Genomic DNA, 17728 nt, shown 5'->3' with positions numbered 1-17728 from the left:
TGGGGTAAATGTCACTGTTTATATCCTAGCTTTACTGCAAGTCAGGACTTGTACTATTCCTCTGCGTTGTCATAGAAACGCAGCTAACTGTCACCTCAACTCAGGTTGCTGATGGTTTTATTTGTAGGTTTTCAGGATTATTAAAATTTAACAAAAATTATTGATTTGCTTTTTATTAACACTGGCTTTATTTACTTTAGAAGTTCAGACTGCATAAAAGCTTTTCCTGATAAAAAAAATGCCTCTAAAATGATTGAACTCTGATTAAGATGTCATCAAATTCGTTTTATATATCCGGTAGAGTCTGAAGAGGGAGAGAAATCTTCATTTTGTTTACAGTGAAGTGCCTCCACCCCATTTCAGTTCACCTTTTAGCTTGACTTTTACTTAACATAAAAGTTACCTGTCAAGAAAGCGTGAAATGAGTACATCATTGTGCCTAATATTTGAAGTTTTCATTTTATTCACTTTTTTTGAAGCCTGGCAGAATGCTTCAGTGCACTGACTTTGGAAAGTATATATTTTTTTGTATATGCATGTGCAGGGAAAATTACTTAGTTTTCACTCAGAAGACAGGCAAAACTTATTTACAGTAACTCTATCTAATGGTCCATGCATGAATGCTTTTATGCAAACTACTCAAGAGACTAGAATTAACTTTTCCCATTGGTTGCACATTTGATGTCCAGACTCCAGCAACACGTGGGATCTTATAAAAACTAGATGACTGGAGTTCAATTTTTAGTTTTATGAATTTATTCAATGATTACCCATGCATTTCGAGTGCAATCTTTGTAAGCAATGTATAAAATGCATTAGTGTATTAATTGCTCTAAAATGGATGCATATTTCCTTATGCCTTCCTTCCGTCACATGTATGCTTTTTTCTTTAACTTCAACTCCTCCCTCTACCCTCTAGTAATTTATTAAGCATTTGTAGGAGCAAGGAATTTGGCTGATTTATATACAACCCTGTAATTTGACATTGTCATTCTGTCTAGTAGCAACTTTGTTCAGTGTTAGATTCACTGAATAAAATTGTTTCTTGGTGGACATTTTGACACCTCACTTCAGACTGCTACGTCATGGAATGCTGACATCCCTCTATTAATCTCATATGTATTCTGTCATAAAACTCTCAAATAACATTTTTAAAGGGCCTCTCTTTGTAGCATATTTATATAAGCATGGGGCTAAATATTGAGTGTTTCCATAGGTCTTTGTGGCTTTTATGTGTTTTGTATGAGAGTATGTACATATTGCTGTGTGTGATGGTATCGTGCATGGTAAATGGCTGTAATGAACTTGCAAAAGACTGGCTTTAGTACTCCAAAATTAACCTGTCTGTTTTCCAATTTTTGACATCATTAGCTGTGAGAAAATGTTGCACAAATACGGGTTTTCTGCCTTAGGCTGACTCTGAATTTTTATTTTCTAATCTGGGGATTGGAAAGCAATGATTGGTGGGGAGTAACAGTGCTTCTTTACTAGACCACTGCACTGGTACTTTCGTTTGAAAAACACGCTCAGTGTTCATCTGTTCATTGGAACGAGTAGTGAGTGTAGGAGATACTGCAGACAGGCTGCTTCCCACTGAGTATCAAGAGATATATATGGCTTTGTGTATGTCTGTGCATGCCTAGTATTAACTGAGGCTTACTGAAGTTTATGAAATCTCTCTCTGGCTTTGGACATCAGTAGAGCATCTACAGATAGGTGCCTATGACCAAAGAGCTAGTTTGCACCTTGGATTTTCTTTTTCTTTGAGATGAGCATGTTGGGAGTTCTTTGATCAGTGAATTTGCTGCTTCTGTTCTTCAGCTTCATCTACTTTCTCTTGACTCTGTACCACTTGATGCATCATCTTTCTTTGCATCTATGTAGTGTTTGGTTGGTAATGTCTAACGTGCTTGAAAAGAAAAAGATGACTTTGGTACATACCACAAAGTATGCAGATGATAAAGTTGATTAATAGGAATATACTCTATCTGGATTCTTTTCCCATGCAATTTTGCAACAATGTATTTATGCTCTCCTTTTTTTTTTTTCCTTTTTTTAAAAATTTTTTAACATAAATCCATTGGTGCGTTTTATACAATTAACTTATCCCTAGTGGTTTGTTTTGTTTTTTTTTTATTTTTGTTCACAGCATTTTGCCTCTATCCTTCCTGCAGAGGTGCAGCACCTTGTAAAGGTCTTGAAATTTCTTGAAACCTGCATGCTTCAGCTTACAGTTAATTGTGGCTACAGTGGCGCAATTTATTTTATCATCACCCGTTTTTCCATATCCATTCCCTTTATATTTTTCTTCGAAATTGGGAATGACTAACTTTATGTAACAAAGTACACATGCACATTTTTTCCTGCTTTTTAGATATTAACTAAGTGCCTCTTACAGCTGAATTGATATGCTGCTATGCAATCCTTGTTTGCACACAGAACTTTGGAGTACAAAAATAAGAGTAACAAAAAAGCTCATCTCCAATGACAAAATATCAAAGTCTGGCTTTTGATTGTAGTGGCTGTTGTTAAGAGAGAGCAGTGATCCATCTTCACCTGTTGCTGTGTGATAGTCTTGGAGTATCTTTTAATGTGTTTTTATTTAAAATAAGCTTTTAAATGTTGTTTTCTTTTTTTGTTCTTTTCTACTTTTTTCCTGCACTCTCAAAAATTAAGGAAGAGGAGAGTGAAGAAGAACCCAAGCTGAAGTATGAACGGCTTTCTAATGGAGTGACTGAAATTCTCCAGAAGGATGCAGCCAGCTGCATGACAGTACATGAAAAGGTATTACACGATCTGAGGCAGAGACAGAACTTCTGCTTGGCTTTATGTATTTATCTGTTCTTATAAAGCATCCGTAGATTTCTGCCAGATCTAGAGGTGCAGTGCAAGCCAACACTTAGATAAATTAAATTCATGCTATACTTGTGTTGAACTGTGAGAATACAGTGAGAATCTGAGGTGCAGCGATTTGTTATATAGGATGTTTACATAAGATACGGTGAAAATGCTCACTTGATTTTAATTAGAAACATTATTATGAACTAGAATTTAATGAGAAAAGAATTTGATATGTAGTGTGCTTATTTGTACACCCTGAATCACTGAAGATAGGCTTGATAATGCTAGGGTCCTGCTTTGCATGTACTCAGGTGCAGAAGACAGCTGAGTTTCTTTTAGTCCGGTGTAGAAGAAGGTAATACCAATATTCCTTTTTTATTTGGTGGTTTTTTTTTTAAGAGGTATCATGCTAACACTTCCTTGTTTCCCCTTCCCTGAATCAGTGTTAAAAACAAGGAATGGGAATGCAAATGCTTTTACAGTGGCAAGGTTCTCATACAGGACAATGAAACGGATAAAGCGCTGGACAATGAGAAGTAAAGAAATTTTATGAAAAACCATTCCTTTGTTCTTACAAGGAAGAAATGCCCCATGTTTCTTTTCTGATTTAAACAATTCTCTTTTTATTTTCTGGGTTTTCTTCTCCTTTATAAATACTGAAGAACATTTTAAAATATTAAGGAATACTGAAGTGCATCTGAAAGTATGAGTTAATGTTTTGTCAAGTAACTATTAGTATGTAAAACATAATAGCTGTTTTCTGAATGTGTAATTTTTCACAGCCAATAAAAGCTCCTTAACAGTTATTGTTGAGGGATCTATCTCTATTATTTGGCTATATTTCTGGATTGACTTGTGCTGTGTTTCTTTTTACTCAAAGGGCTGTTGCCATGGCTCAAGAGGCTCTTAAGATGAAGCTTGTATTTTAACTGCGTGAATGAAAACAATAAGTCTTTTTAAAATGTTTTTGACAACTTAGAATTACATAGATATTTGGAAAATTGGCAAGCATTTTATCCTGGTCTGTGGCCTATTTGTTACTTTTTATTTTCTGAGTCTCAGGTAAATTTTTAAAGCCAGGAGATGAACAGGATATTTCTTTAAGAATGTGCACAGATACAGATTTAACTGTAGTGTCACAAAGAGTGACAATACAGGAAATCTGTTTAAGCATCCCAGCACTTCTAGTTTTCCAGCAAACTAGATACACTATTTATGAGAAGGATCAATATTGTTAGAAGCCAGGTACTGAAGTCTATTAGGAGTAAGTCTCTTATAACAGAGAGCTTAAAAATAAAGCTGTGTTACAGGTTTTGCGAGGATATTTTCTGGTTTGTTCTGGTTTTGTTTGTTTGTTTTTTTACATGCAAGAGCAGGGAAAACCCTGCTAAAGAGTCATCCTTAGCAAAATTGTACAAGGCTATGTAAAATATGGCTCTAATTAAAGCAGTTTAACTTTGGTGGGAATCCTGAAAATCTGGCTTCTTTATTCGCACTAATTTTGCCCCAGAATAATTTTTTTTCTTTTCCCTGCTAAAGCATCATATTTTCACCAGGCTCGCTGTCTGCACTGGATGACTAATCGTCATGGCACCTGGTGCATTCAAGCAGGCCTGTGCAGTGGAATAGTCATACCTAGTTATGTCTGCACACCTGATGTTTTATTAACCAGTATTGATTTTTTTACCCCGGGGACTTTTTTCTTCCTGAAAAAAGGCAACCTTGCAGGAGTGAAAGGCATTGCAGGGGATGAATTTCTAATGAACCCCTTCTTTCCCTTTTTTGACTCCTTTTAATGTAGCTTCATATTTTAAGTGCCTGAACTGAAATTTCATTTTAAGCAATTCCATTTTGATAAATCCTTTTAAACCTTGACTTTCTGTAAGGTTATTTTTTAAAGATTGTGCTGCCTGACTGACACGCTTAGCAGTGCCTGTAAATTTGAGCATTTCATTATAGGTTGCAATGAAGCATGCTCACATGCAGTGAAATACAGAGAATTGAGGAGCCTAGACTATTTGAGTAATGCTGAAAGGAGAGGGGGGAATAAAAGAAACCTCTGTCATAAATCAAGTAGTACCAAAGTTATTCCTGTTCTGTTTAGGTATAGTTCACATGGTTCAATTAACTGTAGATCTCTGGGAATCAATACCCTTCTTGTTTGTATCAAAATAAGTTTGTGATAGCATGCATTTAGGTGGCAATCTCTTTGTTTTGCTGCCATTTTTTTTGAATGAAACTCCCGAGATTTGCTTGGAGAGGAGTATTTGTCTTGAGAGGGTTCCGTGGGAGTGCTACTATGTGAAGAAAAGGAAACCCAGTGGTTATCTGTCTGCTTAAATTCGCTATCAGAGACCTTATGTAATTCAGCAGTATTTTACCAGTGGCTTACTGGTGGCCTTTTGCTGTATTTGAATATTTTGGGTTTACGTTAACTTTGAAGTACAATTAAAAGCAAAGCCTAAAGGAAGCCATTATAATTGAAACAAAGCTGTGGAAAGGATCCAGGCACTTTTTCAGGTCTATGTTGGTCCCTGCTTTCACGCTGCATTTTTAATTTGCTGCCATAGTCCATCAGGCAGTGTGTACAGATTGTGGACACACCATTAGTTGTCAGTGGATGAGGGTCCTCATGACTCATTCTGACAGCCAACTTACACTATCACAGTACTATGGGCTTGAAGCCTTCCTTTATTCTTCAGGTGCAGTTAAAATAAGCTGTGTCTGTAGAGGTGCATGTTGTTTTTTTTCTTCTTCCTGGGTGCTGCTAATAATTAATCTGCTAAACTTCTGGGAGTTAATTTAGCACAGCTGAAGTTTTGGTTGTGGTGTCTTTGTGTTTATGTAATCAGTCTCTTTCTTTTACAGTTTTTGGCACTTGGAACACATTATGGCAAAGTTTATTTACTTGATGTCCAGGGGAACATCACACAGAAGTTTGATGTAGTAAGTATGGCATTATTCAGAATACATCTAGTATGTAAAAATGCTGTGATATACCAAGTAATAAGTTAAGGCTCTTGCTACACCTGCAATTTTACGAATGCATTTCATGAACTCTCTCCCCATAACACCTGAAGCAGTGTATGGTCCTTGCAAAAAGAACTGGATGGTTTTGTGATGAGCACATCTGAGTTTACATATACTGAACTCCCTTTGTGAAGACAGAAGAGGAAATACATATTTATGATTGTAAATAGCTATTGTTAATTATGTACCCCAGGGGCTTGTGACTACCTTAAGGCATGAGCCTGCTCATTAGGTGACTATTGTCAGTTGTTACTGTGTGCACTATCATCTTATCTAGTTGCCACAAGTAATTGAAAATTGATTGATTGCCTTGCTGGTTCAGTTTATCTACTGCAAATATATAACACTAATATTTTATGTGAATGTTTTGAAGCTTAGACTCTTAAGGGATTGTATTGATTGAAAGAGAAGAACAGATGTTTTCCTTATTGTGGTTCCTGATATTAGATGAACGAAATGCTAAAATTAAAGCTCTGTTCTAGAGTACTAAATATGCCTTTAAGTTATGAATATTTGTTATTATTTTAAAATTATTATTTTTTTTTAACTTGCTTTCAAAATTCTTTGTCTTCTGTGGGAGGTAGGAGGAAGAGAATTAGTAAATTTATTTAATTTTTTTTTTCTCCTGTCAGTGTCACAAAATCTGGTAGCCAAGCATTGGTTTATCGTAGCAGTGTCAGCACTTGTCAGAGAATCCATCACAAGATGTTGGCGTGTTTGCAACGAGAACGTATGTTCTAAAGCTGACACAGCTAACTGCATGGGAGGGGTGAAAGGTTTTGTTTATGTTTTTGAAAAATCTAATTATTCAGTTGTGCAAGGGGAGGGAAGAAAAGTCATAGGCAAAACCTAGACTCTTAGGCACAACCTTTGAAAGAAATTTTATGTATAGCATTGGTCAGATTGACATTGACCTTATTGGCTATTAGTGAAAGTCATGTTAATTATATTCATCTATTTCTTTTAACTTTGTATGTTCAATAACCCCACAGAGGAGATGCTGACTGCATTTCAAAAGAGGAAAAATTTTGATTTCTCCCTTACAGTTTTGATTAATTTACATGTATGCTACTTGCTAAAGGTAGCTTCTTTTTCTCCTACGTAATGTATTTGGGACAGGCCTGATTAATGTGTACCTGAATTCTTCTCTTCTACCTCTGCAGTGAAAACAGACTCAAAGACTCACTCAAGTGAAATGGAGATTTTCTGTTGAGTCAAGCATTAAATGTTTTAGAGTTGTATTTGTTCCATTCAGTGTGAGGTACTTGGAAGAGTTCATTTGTAGAGCTGCCTTTTTTTTTTTTTTCTTTCTTAAGTGCATCACCAATGCCCTATACTCCTACACTGGTCCTGAAAGGTGGAAGTCTCCTCTTTCTGTAAAGATTTAGGTCACTTGCATGAGTGTAGAATAAGGAACAAGGGAGCTGTTTATTTACTAAAGACTATGAAACAAAATCTCTGCATCCTCAATATACCCCCCGTAGTCTGCTGTTCTTTTTTTTAATAAAAAGTCCTACTAGGGCCTGCTGGGTGGGTGATTTCTTACGATGAAGCTAAGGTTGGGCTATATAAACCACCTGCTCTACAGTGCTTATTGGTTATTCCTTTTCCAAACCTGACCTCTTTCAAGATGAAGATTTTTGTATTGTGTCTTCTCACACAGGTGGCAATGATTTATTTTTAACCTATTTTTTTAGTACAAACTGCTTTTTTGAGAGGGAGAATAGGAAAAAGAAATGTCTCTTCAGTTCTGTTCTTAATGTTTCTGTCACTTTTTGTAACCTACACGTCTCCAGTGCAACAGATAAATTATATCATGGATGAGGTGGAAAGGGTGCTTTTTTTTTTTCTTTTTTATAGTTTGCAGTCAAATTATTTGGATCTAGGACCACTTGCCTTTAAAAGAAAAGTTTTCCAAGGAACTAAGTATTGTAGAAGAGAATGGGTTGCCTATGTGAGAAACAAAGCAGCTCTGTGGCATTCTTGTCTGTTTTGAGAAGTTTTCTGAATTAGTGTTGTTGGCTATTGAACCCATTGACAGTTTGTTATGAATTGTCTGCTGTATGTCAGAATATTTTCCTTCTAACCTGAATTTTTTGAGATCTTATACTGTAGACTAGAGGCATTGCTATCAAAACGTTTGGTGTGGTCTATTGTTCTGTCCTCTCCAACCAAACAACAACTTATTTTCTTTTGTTCTTTGTTAGGTCCAAAATGAGCAAATTCCTTCTTATAAGCATTTCTGCTGGTGGAGTGGCAGATGTGGTTCTGCCTTTAAGTTGCAATTAGAAGAAGGATCTGTTGTTACTAATTTCTGGAAATGAGTGCTGTGTTGTTCTAAGTAAATATAATAGTCTTTCATTAAAGAGCAAGAAATATAACTACTGAAACTATGTGTGGTAAACAACATACCTGAGGAATGAATTTTACTTAATTTTCTTTTAGAAAGGATCTTTTCAGCAGATGTTTCCTTTCTTATGAGATGGCAGAGATAAATATGAAGGATAGGAATGTTAAGCTCTTTGCAAGAAATATCTTCTGTAATTCAAGGAATTATTCTGCAATCTGAGTCTTTATCTGTATTTTTCACAGGTTTGGTTGCTTTTAAAGACCAATCTGCAGTCTGGGGAAAAAAAAATATTTTATTTTCATCTCAGTTTGTTAAATGTGTAAATAGAAAAAGCAAACCATAATTAGGAAACTTTAAATGTCAATAGATCAGCAATAGTCTTAGTAATAAAGTAAACCAGAATGGAGAGAGGGCGTTTTTATTTTAACCTATTAAAAAACCTATTTCAATACTAAGTTCACAATAAATATTTTTAATGATGGCCCTCCTGTTGAAGGCTGAATTAATTTAGCATTTTACATTGCTAAAAATATCTGTAAGAAACACTAAATGTAATGGCATCCCTGGAAGTAGTGCTATTGTAACACAGTTTTGGGGGGGTTTTTTGTTTAAAAAAAAACTTTTAGGACTTCGTTCTGTAATGTCCATTGCAGCAAAATAGTGTGGGAATCCTGCAATGCAGATACTGGCCATAGAGTTGCAAAGACTTAATCATGTGCACTGCTTTGACCAATTAATATTCACAGAGGGAGGCTTCTGTGGAACTAATACAACTAAAAAGTCTTTTCAGAACAGTCGTGCTCTCATCTTGCTCTTAAAATACCTGAGGCTGGATCCTGTTCCAGGTGGAGTAATCTTTTCAGGTTTGCAGCTCCTCTTGTCAGCAGTAGTGAAATACATGCTTAGAAAATACCGTGGGAGGCTTTTGTTTGGGGGAAATCGAGAGACAGGAATTTGGGGGTTTTAGCCTTGGGTGGTGCTGGTATCTCAGCAGCCATACTTGTGCTCTTGGATGTGACCCCCTTTTCTTCCTTGCTTGGCATGTTTTTAGCTATTTGCCAGTGTGGCTGTCTTTGACAATGTCAGCTGCCTAAGATTAACTGATATGCATCCTCAAATAGTGTATGTTTGACAAACTGGTGTTCTCTTGTATTAGGGTTCAGTGCATTGAAAGAGATGAAATGTGTCAAATGCACTGAAAATTATTACTAAAGCAACAAGAAGGGGAAAAAAAGAGCCTGCTAATGCCACTGACAAAGGATGATGCAGGACTGATTCACAGCATGTTAATTCGAAATGCCTCCCCATCTTTCTTTTCTTCTTAGGCTGTCTACAATTTATTAATATAATTATTGCCTCAACTGACATCTTGTGGATTAAGGACTTGTAGATATGAAGTAAGCTGTACAAACATGTTTTAGTTAAGTAACAAATCAAAAACCTTTCAAAGGGCAAGAAAACCTGCCCCCATTCTGGTCTTGTAATAAACATCAAGCTTAAAGTGAAAAGGATAAGAAGTCTTGGCTGGTGCCAGTGATATTCTGTGAGAAGGAGAAATGTTGCCTATTTTACAAGTGAAGGAGATTTAAATTTTTAATGCATCAGAGGTATTTCAGAGGTGATGCATGAGCCTAGAAAACAATGTAAATAGTGCAAAAAAATGGAAGTCCTTTCAGCATTCGATGTTTGTTAGCTATTCAAGACTGCTAGAATTCCAGAATAAAATGAGCTTTAAATTGAGGCCCCTTCTCATAGCATTGCTTTTTACCACTATTTTTTTCCGTGGCCCTACATTTTTTTTTCTAATTGTCTCACACTTTGTAATACTAAAAGTTTCTTTATTTTGTTTTAATTGGAGTGGCAGAAATCCAAAATCACTAGGTCGTCTCTTCTACCTTGAAAAATTAAAGACTGGTATCTATTGAATTTACAGCACTCACCAGGCTCTGGAGTAAGTGTGTTACTTGCTTTGAAGGTCAGTGGGTTGGTGGCTTTGCAGATACCTCAGCAGGCTGCAAGCAAAATTTCAGAGGTTTCTGTTGACTTGATGTGCTTTTGAAAGAGTTTAATTGATAACATGAAATGCATATTTCCTAATGAAGAAGCAGCTGTTTTTAAGCACTAAATGCTGCTGTTGGAAATTATGCAGAGCCTGCTCACTGCTGTGAGAAATAATGCAGCATCTTTCAGTGGGGAAGGTAACTTTTAGCATTTGATTGTATAATGAAGAAGTTACTTTGAAACTTTACATGAGAGTTTTAAGACTAAGATGATATAAATGTCACTTATTTTGACAGGCTACTTAAAATTCTCTGTTTATTACTTTAACTATATCATTTTAGTTGTCACTGTCAGACTATGAAAAGAAGACTTAGTCGGGAAATGAAATGAAGCAACAGAATTTAGAGTAAAGAGCTGTGTAGTTGTGTGTTAGTATTTGCAGGGTGTCACTGCACCTGTTAAATTTGAAGCTGAAATCCTGTGTTTCATACACAAGATTTTTTACAGAAATCCTGCGGAACAAACATAGAACATGCTGCTGTAATTGTAATCACCAAAAACCAAAGTAAAAAATAAAGTTTTGATAGGAGCAAATGTCTATGCAGTGGACATGACTTCCTTCCCCTCCAAGGGACCTCCCACACATATGGGTGCTGCAGTCCTATGGCTTGAGTACTTTAAGATAACCCCTAGCTCAACCCAACAGAAAAACTGGAGAAAAGTGACAACCTTTGGTATTTTGCTCTTAACACTTAGATGCATACACCCAATTTAATAGCCCTTCTGTTTCTGTCTACCTGCCTTTTCATTTGAACTGCAGATAATTTGGAAATCCAGAGGTTTTTATAGTAGTTGTGGGAGTAACTCAGATGGCCTTTTGAGTCTGGCTTTTTGGATGTTATAAAGGCTTGGAAAGTATGTCTTATGATGTTTGTGCTGGTACTGTGTTTATTAGATTGTTTATGAGCTGGAGTGTTTCCAGTGGGAACTGTGGAGCTGGTGAAGATTAGGACACTTCCTTGGCAGGAATCGTGGTGTACCTGGGTCTCACTGTCATAGGATTAGACATGAGGTAACTTGCCTGGACTGGCACAAATTGTGGTGTCAGGGCCATTATTTCATAGGTATAGATAAGTTTCTTGTCTGATATGACTACAACCAAAGAACTTCTCATAGATCTTTGTATCCACTGGTTGTAACTTTCCATTGAAGAGAGCGCTGCGTACGTTTTTACTTAAACAAAGAAATCAGGTGGATGTGAAAGGTATTTATTATTACCAGAAATAATGCTTTGAGTATGGATGAAGTATGGGAGTTTTGAACAAAATCAGTATCATGTATGATCAGTTCGTGTCTTTCAGTTATTCTTTCAAGTTGTAGCTTGCAATAACCCTAGCTTAGTCTGACTAATGTAAAAAGTTCAGTTGGGAGTATGGATTCAGCTACAGACAGTCTTGAATTATCCAGCCACTTTTTTCTTGAATATTGTTGGCTCATATTCTTCAATTTTTTAATTAAAAAAAATTAAATCTGAAAAAATCTAGGGAGAAAATATCTCATTATGGTAAAATGCTAAACATGAAGGACATCTCTATTTGCTTTTCAGAAAAAATGCAAAAACATGTTTAATATGACTTTGAAATTAGAAACTAGCTATGCACAATAATATTTTTTTTTGTCTCTTTGCTTTTATAGGTTGCAATTATCTCTTAAACCCTCAAAGACTCCTGAAAAATTTCCAATGACTCTTAAGTAGGGAATATACTTTTCTGTGCCTTCCAGGCATTTGGTCCCTCACAAGACTAGATGTTGCTAGGTTGTTCCATCTCTTGCTACTTAATGATACTCAAAAAACCCACAAGATTCTCACCATCAGGAGAGTCCCTGCCATACTGTGAGATTTCTGGTTCGACCAGGTGTTGCTTACTGGCACAAAACTTATGTTTGGTGATTCACTGCTCCTGTTTTCCAGTCACTTCAGAACCATATTGTGCCACTTTGGTCTCATACCCTCCCTAAATGCTCTTTGCTGATATACAGATGGACTGCTGGCCAAGTTGCTCTGGAGTTTTTATAACAGCAATGAAACAGCTATTTTCAGGTAGCACTGATGAAGTATTTTCATAAAATACTGGTAACACAGATGTGTATTTTCTAAACTCTATCTTTAAAAGCATAGAGAGGATTTGGAAAGGTTTGATTCCAAAAAAAAGCTAGTATACTGCTGATTCCTAGAGCTGTTTTCCTTTCAAATGGCATATTATACCTGGATGACATTTTCCTCTATACAGAAGGCAGGCACTTGCGTGCACATATACCAAATAATAGCAGTTTGCTTGTCAGAATTATTCAGAGTTCTGGCATTAATAAAATATTATTTGCATTAGAAAATGTTTTCCTAGTTAGAAAGTCCAAAGCAACTGAGTTCTGGAGGACAGTGTTTTTTATACAAGTTGACATTAATGATAGAGCTACAGCCCTTTGTTTCCATTAACAATAAAAAGGCAGCACTATTAAAAACACAGAATGACATAACAGGGGCATAATATGATGAACAAAACATGAAGGCAAAACTAAGTATTTTTTCCCATAGGGGGTAAGATATTATTGATAATGAACTTTGTAAATCTAATAAAAATTCCCTTCTGAAGGCTGAAACTTCTTCATTTTAACAGACATGACAGTGTGTATAGCAGTTGCTTATTGCACTCCTGATTGAATGCTAAATGTGGACTGTCCAGATTTGACCAGGCTTGGGTGTTAATACCCTCAAAGTGGCTGCTGACAAAAATAGCTACTGTCAAGCTGGTCATCTCCACTGTGCTGCTGCTGAGGAAGCTGGTTGTGCTCAGTGTCCTGTGACACAGAGAAATAAAAATGTAAGAAACTTTGGAAGTCAGTATCTTGGTGCTGGAAGGTTCACTACTGTAGCCCTAATCTGGCTGTTAATTTAAGTGTGTAGTTTCTGCAGGTCTTGGCAGTTTTGAAGACAGGAGCTGTGAAATGTGGGCAGTATGAAGATGAAGAAATGAATTAATCTGTTTGCTCTTTTGGTCTACTCTAAATAAAAGTTGTTATGAACAACCATGTCTACATTTCATGAGTATTGAAATAGAGCCTCTTCGTATGTAAATACATTGAGGATGTTCCACAGGATCAATTCATCTTCACATTTAGCTTTCCATATCTTACAGTCACAGTGAGGATATGGCATATACAGCATGTTACCTACAGTAAGTTACAGTGCACTTCATGATCCATAGTTTGTAATTGTGTGAGTACTCTTCTTCCTCTCCCCCTGTCTTTTTAATTTGCAGATTCTTTTTTTAGGATCCTGTCAAGAATCAGGCACACAATGTTGATTATTGAATATCTGTGGTGGGTTTGTGAGATTTTCCCAGGTGATGTAATTCCCAATACAGGAAGTTCCAGAGCTGGTGTCCAAAGAGAATCCATGCTTTCAGTAAGCAAGAAATGTATTTATTATTGCATATAGCTCTGACTTAGTCTAAACCAGTGCTGATAACTGAATGTTTACATGGAAAATGGCACTTCAGCTCTAGCTGTTGGCTGAGTGTCAGCATTGATCACCTGGTGTAATATTTAACTATGCCAACAATATGACTAGTTACATCATTTACATCAAGGAAAGGGAATCTTTTCCCTTAGAGTACTTCTGGTTTTGCCTGATTCCATCAGTGAGAGGTCTTTTCACTGGTTTCAGTAGCCATTGAGTTGGGCTCATTGTCTGTAGTGGAGTGGCTGACAGACTAAAATAACTGGAAAAAACAGTGCGTTTTCATTGCAGGAGCTAATACAAGGAAGAAAACTAGTTGTGGAGAAAATAATGGCTACATAGTGAAATGTATGGAGAAGCAGGCATGCTAGGCTCCATGTGCTCACATCTACTGTCCACGAGCATCGTGGCTGGTGTGAAAACCTTCCTGGAAGTGATGTTGGCACAACAATGCATGACCCCTGAGATTAATAGTCAGGAGCCTCTTTACTTCTTTAAAAGTTCTTTGGTCAAGGCACCAATAACATATACTCACTAAAAAGAAAACCTGTCCTGACAAGAACTTGCACTGTATGACCTGGTTGGCCTCTCTCATCAGTCACATCTCTGAAATGTGGCTTATCAGGAAATGGAGAAAAATCTCATACTTTGGGCATTCAACAAAATCCTATTAAATATATTAATGAATGTGGTGGTGGTATTCTGTTAGGAACAAGCTGTGAAAGTGCCCCAGTAAGTTTCATCTTCAGAGGTTTAGATACTTTTTTTGGATTGTTCTTCCAAGCCCAATTTATAATACAGTAGCTTGTGTGGAAAGTTAATGCTCAGTGATGAATTCTCCAAGCTCATTGTGCTTGGGGAGCTGCTCTGAAAGGAAAGTAGTTAGGGAAATCAGTGAGGTGAACCTCCAGACTGCCTCGTAGTCTTTTCCCACACTCTGTTGGCTTTTCTGAGGAAGGTTTATGTAGTCATTGCCTGAAGCCCCTTCCTCAGTCCCCCAGCTGTACTTCAGCCCTCATCATCAGTGTGTGATGGGGAATATTGCTTCAGATTCCAGGTGGCTTTAATACACAGATTGCAATGAAGAAGTAGAGACAGGGTTAGGACATACCCTGGTTGAAACCCTAGGGTTATATAGCAGATGGTGAAGGAGACCTAGGGAGAGGAGGAAGCAAGAGTAATTTGTTTACTTTGGCACAGAGCTCCCAGGAGGATATCTCCTTACCCACCAGTGTTTCCATAGAAATTCTGCTTTGGCTCTGTCAGGAATTAGCTAACGGTGAAATTCGGCTAGGAAGCAATGTAGGCTTTCAACAGATTTGTTTTCAATAATAGTTCCATCATTCCTAGACAAGCATTCTGATTATCCAGCAACTACTGGATCTAAGGAGATCCCTTGTTAATTTTTTTTCCTTGTTCTGTTTGTTTGTTTGTTTGTTTTGTTTTCCTTAGTCCCTGTAGTTGACAAACAAGATTAAGGCATTCACTGATGTGGAAAATACTGAAATCACTGTAGGCTTTTTGGCCTTTCTCACTTTCTCAGACTGTTTTTGAGAGATTCCTTGTCCTCATATTCCCTTAGTTTTAGACAAGTTTTTGAGATTTTTCTTTTTTGTAGGTAGGATCTGCCTTGCTGCAGACAAAATAAAAGTTAACGCTTTTACTGTTCTGTTCCCTAGACCTTGTCACTTTCCCCAGATTTCCCCCCCCTCCTTTTTTTTCTAACCAGTATGATCTCCCATTTTTCATTGTGAGAATGATAGATTCAAGAGTGTTATTATAGGAAAAGCACTGGAGTAGGAGCCCTCACTTACCAGAATTTGGCTGCTCGTGTAATCAAGCAAAACCTTCTTGGTGTGGATATTGGTAAATTTTCATCAAATGAAAATTTAAGTGTTTTAAATTCATTGTATACTAATTCTGTTACAGGCAGTGGTGTACACTTTTTTCTGTAACTTTTAAAGCTGTCTTTTCAATTTAAAATTTTGTGTTACTACATTATGTTTCTCAGTTGTGTATAAACATGTAGGTATCTTTATACTTGTTAGGTAAACCATGATACATCATCAGAATTTGCTTTTTTGATGTGCTTTTCCTTATATTGTTTCAGTAAAACTCTACATATAAGCAAAATATGTAGAATGTGGGGCAAAAAGACCTGCATGTGTTCGTTTTCTTCCTTTTAAAGGTAGTTTCTCTGTACAAGGAGATCTCTGGACATCAGTGTTCTGAAGTCAAAACAGATGGAACAAACGAAGTGTAATACACTTAGCTGTAGCACACCTTGCTTTTTTTTTTTTTTTAATTAATAGTTGAAGATTTTCTCACTATCTAGTTTGTTTTCTCTCACCTCCTATCATTTTCTAAATGAAAAAGCTCTGAAAACAGAACTCCTTTAATGACCATTTAGGTAAATTAGGCTTCTGTTTAACTCAGATGAGGTTATAATTTTGGATTGTAAAGGCACCCCTTGGAGAAAGGGAATATTCAGTACTTGCCTAGGTTGGTTTTTTTCTATTTTTGGGTTTGGTTTTCCCAAGTAATCTAAAAGGTGTTACCTGTGTCTCATAATTCATTAGTGCCGATGTGTATAGAACATTAATTTATGGATGTAAAAGCTAAAGGGTTGGAGTCTTGGAGCAAGTTCCTCTTCCTACCTAAAACAAGACATGTATTTTTAGAGGATGTTATCTCAGTGCTATTAGCTTAATTATAACAATAACTGAGGCAGTTTCTGTTTACAAATCAGTAATTTGCACTTGAATACCTCCACCATGGAGAAAATACACATGTAAAAATGGTAGTCCATATTCCAGTGTGCTAGCATTTTAAGAAGTGGCTTCATGGGTCATATTGCTGTATCTTGGAGTTTTACATGCTTGTCTATGTGAATTTCATGCAGGTGGAAACATGAATAAACAAAAAATAGGTAGATGTAGGAGGCAATGGGTTTTTTTAATTACAACTTCAACTCTATGTGCATGCAATAAGCCTTAGTATGGTTCTGTAGCACAATATGCTACACAGTGGTTCTGTAGACCCAGTTTGATAAAGAATGTAGCCTAAAAGTACTATGAGTGTTTTCTTCTTTGGGTATGTATATGTGTGTATAGATAAATAAATTAAAACATTTGGGTTAATTTAGGAAAAGTTTCTGAAAATTCTTTTTAAAGAATGGATGAAAATTATGCTTAAGGGGGATGTATTAGCGATGGAAACTTCTTGAAGTAAAATGAGTTATGCTGTAAGTAAGATTGAACACTGCTTTGCTTTTCACACTCCTAATGTGTGTGTTGCCTGCCTGCTAACCGTGGCTAAAAGGCATGAAGTCACAGGCAAGTATTAAAACGTTTAGATTCTAAGCTTGTAAATATTGCATTTCTCACCAAATTGGAGTGAAATCCAGTCTTATGTTTCTTGTTCATCCACTTCATATCCACCGGGATGAAGCATTTGTGAAAGAATCAATTATCCGTTTGTTAGTCAGAAAAGCTTTACAAATTATACATTAGCAGATTGATTTCTCAGGTTCACCATTGGGGGACTGATGGTATAAGGTGGGTTGATGATGAGTGTCAGGGGAGAAAGAGTTGCCACAAAGAACACAACTAAAAGAAGCTTTTTGAGTGGCCATGAATTTATTCCTAATTGAAGAGCTGACATAATCCATACTAAGTGTGTTTATTTCAAGCATTTTACATTAGGTAATTGATTGTCACATGAGGTACATTTATTGGCACTTGATTTTCCTTTCCTTCAAATGTAGGATTTTGCAAAAGCCTGCATTTAGATCTTTATGTGCAGGGTGCCTGTTAGCTTTTTCTCCCTAAACTTCTCTTTCTTCCATTAAGGCAACATTTTTTTGTTCTCTAGTGTCAGCTTGACATTATTGATTTTGAACAGTCAAACTTACTTATTTTGTCCAGAATTCCAAACATGTCTCCATCAGAAAGAAAACTGCAGCTAATGAAAACTCAGCTCAAGGGTTG

General features: G+C 36.5%; 1 protein-coding gene across 2 annotated transcripts in view; it reads left to right on the top strand.

Moving 5' to 3' along the window:
• VPS41 (VPS41 subunit of HOPS complex) overlaps positions 1-17728 on the top strand; it is a 95584-nt gene that overhangs the window by 12395 nt on the left and 65461 nt on the right. For both annotated transcript variants that reach the window (XM_071736144.1, XM_071736145.1), the window contains exons 3-4: positions 2677-2784; positions 5710-5787. In XM_071736144.1, the coding sequence (XP_071592245.1) occupies positions 2677-2784; positions 5710-5787 (186 nt within the window). The remainder of the gene's footprint in view (positions 1-2676; positions 2785-5709; positions 5788-17728) is intronic.

Source organism: Heliangelus exortis, chromosome 2, assembly GCF_036169615.1.
Source record: "Heliangelus exortis chromosome 2, bHelExo1.hap1, whole genome shotgun sequence".
Taxonomy (NCBI): Eukaryota; Metazoa; Chordata; class Aves; order Apodiformes; family Trochilidae; genus Heliangelus; species Heliangelus exortis.
This window is presented reverse-complemented; position numbering and strand designations above follow the sequence as displayed.